Below are 8,565 nucleotides of genomic sequence, written 5' to 3'. Positions count from 1 at the left end.
AAAGTCTATACAGTGAGCGAATGTATTGGATTTCTGTATATCTAAAAGATACATTTTGGGCTGAGATGAGCACAACTCAGAGGAGTGAAAGCATGAATGTATTTTTTGATGGATTTGTGCATTTAGGAACAACATTGAAAGAGTTTGTTGATCAGTTTGACAATGTACTGAGGAAGAAAGTAGAGAATGAGATGACAACAGACTTTCATTCATGAAACTGCACAATCCCTTGTATAACCCATTTACCTGTGGAGAAGCAAATTCAAGAATTGTATACTAACCTTAAGTTTAAGAAAGTGCAGTCCCAAATCCTAGGGATTATCTATTCACATTGTATTCTTATCAAGACAGAAGGGACAATTTCGACATATCAAATTAATGACCAACTACAAGTCGAGAACTTTATTAAGCGGGTTACATATCAAGTATACTTCAATGAGGATGAATGTGAGGCGAAGTGCATGTGCAGCCTATTTGAGATAAGAGGCATTTTATGTAGGCATATTCTTGCAATTTTCTTAGTGCGGGATGTCCGAGTGTTGCCTTTAAAATACATTATGGACAGATGGAGGAAGGACATTAAACGTATGTATGCTCTCATTTAGAACAGTTACGATGAATTGAGTGGTAAATCAGCTGCTAGCAGGTTCATTATGTTGATTAAGCTATGCTACGAAGTAGTTATAAATGCAGCAAAATGTGATGATAGTGCAACGATTATGGCACAAAAGTTACAAGCAATGAATTTGCAGTACACAAAAACAAAGACCCAACTCACACTTGCGCAAGCTAGTACTGAGGGACATGATGTTGAGGTTGGAAGTTCAGAAAAGGTTTTGAGTCCTCAAGTTGTTAGAGGCAAAGGGAGACCCCCATTGAAGAGAATAGCATATACAATTGAGAAAATTATGGAAAAACAACATACTAAAAATAACCAATCTGATACCGGTGATAATAGCAAGAGAAGAAATGTATATATTGAATTGTAGACAAAGAAACAAACGGAAAATGACAACATCATGAGTGGCCGTACACTTTTTACAGAGGCTATGTTAGTGACTGGCTCACAATAAAGTGTCATTTTACAGGTATGCAGTTTTAAGTAATTATATGTTTTCTTTTTAAAGTATTTCGAGTTTATTTTTGTGGTTGTTAATTTAGAGTTTGGTGATTTTTACAGATGGATGAGGTGTTACAGATGAATCCTCAACATCATGACCAACTTGCTCAGTTGATGAACCCCTCCCCGAATTGATGTTTTGGATTTTGAGTTTTTGATAATGTATTTTGAGAGTTGCTACTCTATGTTTGTTTCGAGTTTTTGATAATGTATTTTGAGAGTTGCTACATTATGTTGGTTTCGAGTTTTTGATGATGTATTCTCAGATACGCTACTTTATGAATGAAGTGCAGTTTTTACCATTACTGCGCGCAAAGAATTTGCTTATGAAGTATGGCTATTGGACAGTTCACTGCTATATAAATAAAACCACAAAAGCAGAAAATTTATTGTAGCATCACAAGTCTGTACAATGTAGCACATAAAGTGATATTAGATGCTTACAACACTTACAAGTGACCAATCTAATTGCAACAGTTACAAACTTGCAAAGGAGCTAAGTTCCCAACACAACATTAACAACATTAATCATCATTTGATCTTGATCCTAACAACTAGAATGAGATTAAAATTGAAGCTTGCAAATCAAGAATTCCATGATCATCCAGGTTTCTTTGTCAGCAATCTGGCCTTCACCGAGAGTAACAGAAGCTAAAGGGATAACACCCTAGGGACTTTGCACCAGACCCAAACCAGAAATTTTTTGTTTTAAATCAGACCAATAAATTGACAATGCAGCCTCAACATCAACTTCAATAAAGCTCATCAATATATTGCTTCAGTTCTCCTGCATTGTGCTCCACCGATGCCTGCATACAAGAATAAATATTAGAAGCTAGCACACTAGCATAATATTATGCCATTTATGAACATGATAGAAAGATACTGAAGACAAGCTAATATTTAAAATTATATCACAAAAAAAAATAATCATTGAAATAAATTGAAGACAAGCTACAGACATAAAGTGAAATAATCACTGAAACAAAAACATAAAGTGAAATAATAATCATTACTGGATAACTTGAAAGAAATAATCATTACCTCACTATGAATATTTGCAATATGACAAGCAGAGAATATAAACATGGAAGAAAGGAATCTTTGCAAGGCAACATATGAGAATGAATTAAACAGCCGAAACAGAACACAGGCAACTCAATGAAAAAGCAATTCATCTTTTCTATATGCCTGCAACGGAACACAAGTGCCATCACACTTTCAAGGGCCACCCGGTTCTCTCAAAAGGCAGTGAAGATCTTCATACATCTGGAGTTTAACGTTACAAATCCCTATGAAAGCAAATCCTTGCGATTTACAAATCTCAGCCAGCAATTTACCGTATGAAAGCAAACAAAAATAATTTTAACGTGAAAAAACCATATGGGAGAAAATTTGACGTGAAATCAAAATCAAAATCCTCAAGAAGAAATACCCTCTGAAATTAAAATCAAATACAAAAAAGATTTTAACGACAAAATTTATCATCTGAAATCACAATCAGAAAGAAGAAATACCAGATTTGAGAGAGAGAGAGCCCACTTGCACTTCGCTTTCATCAATGCTATAGATTTCAATTATTCCTAATTCAAAGGAGTTAAAATGGTTCCAATAGTACTACTACACCAACATCCTATTCATACAAACGTACTAAGCTTAAAGAAAACCAGAGAGAGAGAGAGGGTACACCTTCGAGCAGTGAGGCCTCGCTAGGTCATTTGGGGGGGAGGGTTTGGGGGAGACGAGACCTAGCAAGGGTTTGGGGGAGGCATTGAAACGGCAACGTTTAATTAATTAAAACTTCCCGTTTCATTTAGTCGTGCATGGGGAGGCCTTATTTTGGATTGCACCCAAAATTAGAAAATGCTACTTTTCCACTGGTAGTTCCTGTTGTGAATTTTTTTAAAAAAATATTAAAAAATACATGTAAAAAAATAGAAAAAAAAACACAAAATGAACTAGCAGAGCCCCAGTAGGAGCTCCCAGCCTTTGCTGTAGAGCCAACCATAGTAAAAATATATAAAAGCGAATTTCCAATTTAAAAATCTATTAGAAAAAACCAAAATTTTTAAAAATGATACAAACTTCAACAAAAAATCTAATTTTACTATTTATCACGTGTAAAATTTAGGTTTTTATTTTTTTGTTAGAAATTTAGCACTAGCTTCCTTCGGGACCTAAAAGATGGAGATGGGTGGTGATTGAATCCGTCATAAGATGTAAAGAAAAATTAATCACATCATTTTTAAATCGTTGATACATAAAACCACTTCAAGCATGTCTCTCATCCACAAATAAAGCAATCATCAAAGATAACATTGAGTGTTGCTAAATGGATGAATAGATTCCCATGTATAGCACAATCCCAGATTCCTGGATTCCCATGCATATGACAATTTCGGATTCTCTCCCATGCTCATTGGACACAGGTCAGAAGGCTCATCAATGTGTTGTCTCTAAGGTTGTAAAGGGTCAAGTCTCCAGGAATATGGAGTACCAAGATTGACTCATCCCTTTCTCCAACTCTTCGATGAACAATGTGCAAGACGGAGAAAACACGACGATGAAGTTCCTGATGGTGCCTTGGGATCAACGGAAACGGGGCAGGCAGTGGTCCATCGAGATTGACATGGTACTTCACAAACCACCCAAAATAATCGCCATTCATCTCCATCACATCAAACACAGCTTTTTTAGGGCCATAGTTCTCGATGAGATATAGATGGCCTCCCGATTCACCGAAATATTCAAATCTCCTTTCTGCCCAGCCCTCTGGAATGGGAGGCATCATCATTGTATGAAGAAGCTCCCTTTCAACATCAAACCGAAGTGATGACTCTCCCCTGCCAACCCAATGTAAAGCACCTTTCCAAAAGACCCCTCGGTTGAATAGAAAATCATCCAAAACTACAAAAGGATTTCCTGACACTCTCCAACAGCCAGTATTCGAACTGTATATCATTATTTGGCGATGGTTTGCTGACAATTTGGAGTCACAAATGCCTATAACTTGGTAATGGGGTGAGTTTTGAGGGTTAAATGCAATGCTAATACCAAAGACAGTTTTGCACTGAGGTCCGGGCAATGGCATATACTGCTTTGTGGTGGGTTTACAGATGTAGTATTTGCGGTCTTCTTCATGGCAACGGAAGCTACTGCAAAGTAGGAGGCCATTGCAAGAGTGCTTTATACAAACACCATTCTCATCATCAATGAAAGAAAGAGATGGCTTGGGAGCAGCATCCACTTGGCTGGTACATGGAATGAACCTTAACCCTGAATACATTCTAAGAAATAAATACTTCTGCAAGTAGAATCCTGAGACTTGGTACTGCGGATTACAACTTGAGTAATTAGAGATGAAGAGTGGGTCGGAGATGATCTGGTTCCACCATTTACAGACACACCTGACTCTCAGCAGAGACTTCAAGGGTAGCCGGTTGAATATTTCAATCATTACATCGTTGTACTCAATATTCATCCTTGCTTGTTTCATTCCAGAACTTGAGCTTGATTCTTCTGGAAGGGGAAAAATTTACATCTAATCAACATATTAGCCAAGGAATCAAATGGAAAAAGGAGTAAAATTGAGACAGAGTCTTACCGATCATATAAAACATGACTAGAAGTAGACGTACGTCTTCTAGTCGAGTGGAGGGAGTATCGCATCAGCTTATAACACAAAGAAATGCAGAAACAAGAGAAAAAGAGAGTGAGTTTGATGCTGTTCTGCTCTTTCTCAATCTGGGAGTAAAGTTCGGGTTTTATAGAAAGAAACCTCTTTGTAATTTCATAACTTGAGGGTTAAGTTTTGAAGTGATAAGAAACAGCAATGATTTGTGAATGCAAATCATTTGTTGAAATGCCTCAATGAACAATTACTATTTCTGAGTTGATTACAGAGTACCATTTTCCCTTACAATAGCACATAGTGCTTGAATACTATTTATAGACAAGTCAGAACCAAGATACAGAATATTTCTAGAAGATTCGTTGGTTGCATTTCTGGAATTGCCTCACACGTCTTTTGCCTTTTCTGTTGTGAGATGATTCGGTTTTGACGTGCTGGGCATGAGTGAAGGCTGTGAGCCTTTATGCATGTGTGCAGAGGATTCTTCTTCACACTGAGCATTCTGTTTTGACACGCTGGCAGTGAGCAAAGGCTGGGAGCCTTTGTGCAAGGATACTGAGAAATCAGCTGCGCTAACATCCCCCCGCGAGACAAGCGGCACCTCCATGATGGTGAGGCTTGATCGTAAAAGAGAGAAACGAACAGAGGAGAGCGGCTTTGTAAGAATATCTGCAATTTGATCTTTGCTTTGGAGAAATGTAACAGCAAGAGATTTGGCAGCAACACGATCACGAACAAAGTGATAATCCAAATCAACATGTTTAATGCGTGAGTGCATAACAGGATTAACCGAGAGATAAGTAGCACCAAGATTATCACAAAATAAAGTAGGAATATCAGTAATAACAATTCCTAATTCAGTTAATAAAGATTGTAACCAAAGTATTTCACAAGTCGTATTTGCTACCGACTTGTATTCGGCCTCAGTTGAGGACCTTGCAATAGTGGGTTGTTTCTTTGAACCCCAAGAAATTAAATGTGAGCCAAAAAAGATGCAAAAACCTCCGGTAGATTTACGATCATCCGGACAACCAGCCCAATCCGCATCAGAAAAGGCAGTGATTTTAAAGGAGGAAGTGGGAGAGAGGTATAGACCAAAGGAAGAGGTTAAACGAAGGTAACGAAGAATGCGTTTAACAGCTTGCCAATGAGTGAGACGAGGACTATGCATGTATTGACAGACTCTGTTAACAGCAAAGGAGATGTCAGGTCTAGTAAAAGACAGGTATTGAAGGCTTCCAACAACACTTCTATAAAGTTGTGGATCCTCAAAGGAGGGTCCATCAACAGCATTAAGACGAGTGGAGGAAGCCATTGGAGTGTTCATTGTTTTTGATTGATGCATATTTGTGTGGTGAAGAAGATTAGAAATATAACGCTGCTGGGAAAGAAACAAACCAGAGGAATTTCGAGAAACTTGAATACCCAAAAAATAATGTAGAATACCAAGATCTTTAACCGGAAATGAGTGACGTAAAGCAAGAATAAAGTCAGTGATTAAAGATGTATGTGAAGCTGTAACCACAATATCATCAACATAAACTAAGACATAAATGGAAATCATTGAATTAGACAGAATAAATAGAGAGGAATCAGACGCAGACGCATGAAAACCTAAATCTAACAGATGCGAACTCAGCTTAGCAAACCAAGCCATCGGGGCTTGTTTCAAACCATAGATTGATTTTCGGAGCTTACAAATAAAATGAGGATAGTCAGGATTTACAAACCCAGTTGGCTGATGCATGAAGACATCCTCCTCCAGATCCCCATGTAGAAACGCGTTCTGCACATCCAATTGGTGAAGAGGCCATTTCCGAGTCACTGCAAGAGAAAGAATTAAACGAATGGTGACTGGCTTAACAACAGGACTAAAGGTTTCGGAATAGTCAAAACCGACTTGCTGGTGGAACCCTTTCTCAACAAGCCGAGCTTTTCGTCGTTCGAGGGTTCCATCAGCATGTCTTTTGGTTTTAAGAACCCATTTAGAACCCAGAATATTGAGGTTGGAAGAGGGAGGAACTAAATCCCAGGTGTGATTCCGTAAAAAGGCTTCGAATTCGGTAGTCATGGCATCACGCCAAGCCGGATATTGCGAAGCCACTGTATAGGAGGTTGGTTCCTCAGGAATGGTGGTGGATTCGGTTATGGAGGCAGAAGGTTTGGGAAAAGGCCAAGAGAGAGTGCCATCTGTGCGTTGAAGGGGTCGAGAGTTATGGGTCTTTGATCGGGTCAACATGGGATGAGAGATTGTAGGATCTTGTGAAATGGAGATGTGAGGAATTTGTGAAGGTAGCGCAGGAGTGGATGAAGTATTAGGTGAGTGTGGCGCAGGCGATAGAGGAATATGTGATGAGTTCGGCGCAGAAGGTAGGCTAGGGTTTGGGGAGGAAGACACACGAGAGTAAGTATTATTGAATCGGGTTGGAGAGGATGGGCTGAGATGGGCCGAATGAGGGGGAGAGTGCTGGACCGAAGGAGAGATAGGTAATGGGCTACTATGTGGACCGATAGGGGAGGAAGGAATATGAGGAGATGGAGCGTTGGTGGGATCGGGAGATATGGGTTGAGATGCAGATCCAAAGAGGGAGATGGGCGTGCAAGTGGATGGAGATGGAAAGTTGGAATTATTTGGAGATGAAGTGGTGACCGAGAAAGGGAAGAAATTTTCATTAAACCGAACGTCTCTTGAGACATAAATTCTACCCGTAGGAATGTGTAAACAATTGTAGCCTTTGTGATTTAAACTATATCCAATAAAAACACAAAGTTGAGAACGCATGTCCATTTTATGACGATTGAAGGGACGAAGATTAGGCCAACACGCACACCCAAAAATACGCAAAAATTTGTAATCAGGTTGTTGATTGAATAAAGTTTGAAAAGGAGAAATATTTTTTAAAATTGGAGTAGGCATTCTATTTATTAGATAAGTGGCCGTTTGAAAAGCCTCAGCCCAAAATTTGGAAGGAGCCGAAGATTGGGCTAGAAGAGAGAGCCCGGTTTCTACTATATGACGATGTCGTCTCTCAACACTCCCATTCTGAGCGTGGGAATAAGGACAGGTAACACGATGAGAAATACCATAACTAAGAAGAAGAGAAGAAAAGGGGCGAAATTCTCCACCCCAATCCGTTTGTACAGCAATAATGTTTTTAGAGAAAGTATTTTGTACAAATTTAATAAAGGCTAAGAAAAGAGTAGAAACTTCAGATTTAGAATGTAAAGGAAAACACCAAATATATTTAGTAAAGTCATCAACAATGGAAAAATAAAATTTGAAACCACTAGAGGATAGCACAGGAGCTGGTCCCCAAACATCTAAAAATAAAAGTTGAAAAGCATGAGATGATCTAGAGAGAGAGGGAGGGTGAGGAAGAGTGTGAGATTTTGCTTGAAGACAAGCATTACAAAGAGAAACAGTAGACATAGAGGTGACAGGTAGATGATGCTGACGAATAGTAAAAGATGTGACACGGGAAGAAGGATGGCCTAAGCGGGAATGCCAAACTTGAGGAGTAGTTCTTTCACCAATGAGAGCTTGATGCTGAGTGTTGCTAGTGGACCCAGAAATGGACTCTTCATGTGATGGAAGCACGTACAAGCCATTCTTAACAGAGCCCTGAAGAAGTACTTCCCAGGAATGCAAATCCTTCACAAAGAAACCAGAAGAATTAAATTCAAAGAAAACTGAGTTATCAAGACAAAATTGTCTAACAGATAATAAATTCTTAGAAATAGAAGGAACATGAATTAAATGACGAAGAAGAAATTTGCCAGTAGGTGTGGGAAGAAGGCCAGTGCCAGTATTTTG

The 8,565-nt window shown here is 38.8% G+C and overlaps 1 protein-coding gene across 1 annotated transcript; it reads right to left on the bottom strand.

Annotated features, from left to right (window-relative positions):
• Window positions 1–3,536: 3,536 nt before the first annotated feature.
• On the bottom strand, window positions 3,537–4,601 carry LOC109012859 (F-box protein At5g07610-like). Its single transcript, XM_035691549.1, has one exon. The coding sequence runs from the start codon at window positions 4,599–4,601 to the stop codon at window positions 3,537–3,539; it is 1,065 nt and encodes a 354-aa protein (XP_035547442.1).
• Window positions 4,602–8,565: the final 3,964 nt, after the last annotated feature.

The sequence above is a fragment of the Juglans regia genome, chromosome 7, assembly GCF_001411555.2.
Source record: "Juglans regia cultivar Chandler chromosome 7, Walnut 2.0, whole genome shotgun sequence".
NCBI lineage: Eukaryota > Viridiplantae > Streptophyta > Magnoliopsida > Fagales > Juglandaceae > Juglans > Juglans regia.
The sequence above is the reverse complement of the archived record's forward strand: the minus strand, read 5'-3'. Positions and strand labels throughout refer to the sequence as shown.

What these genes read in the sequence shown, in the direction of transcription:
- LOC109012859 (XM_035691549.1), bottom strand. Translation starts at nt 4,601, where the DNA reads ATGAATATTGAGTACAACGATGTAATGATTGAAATATTCAACCGGCTA.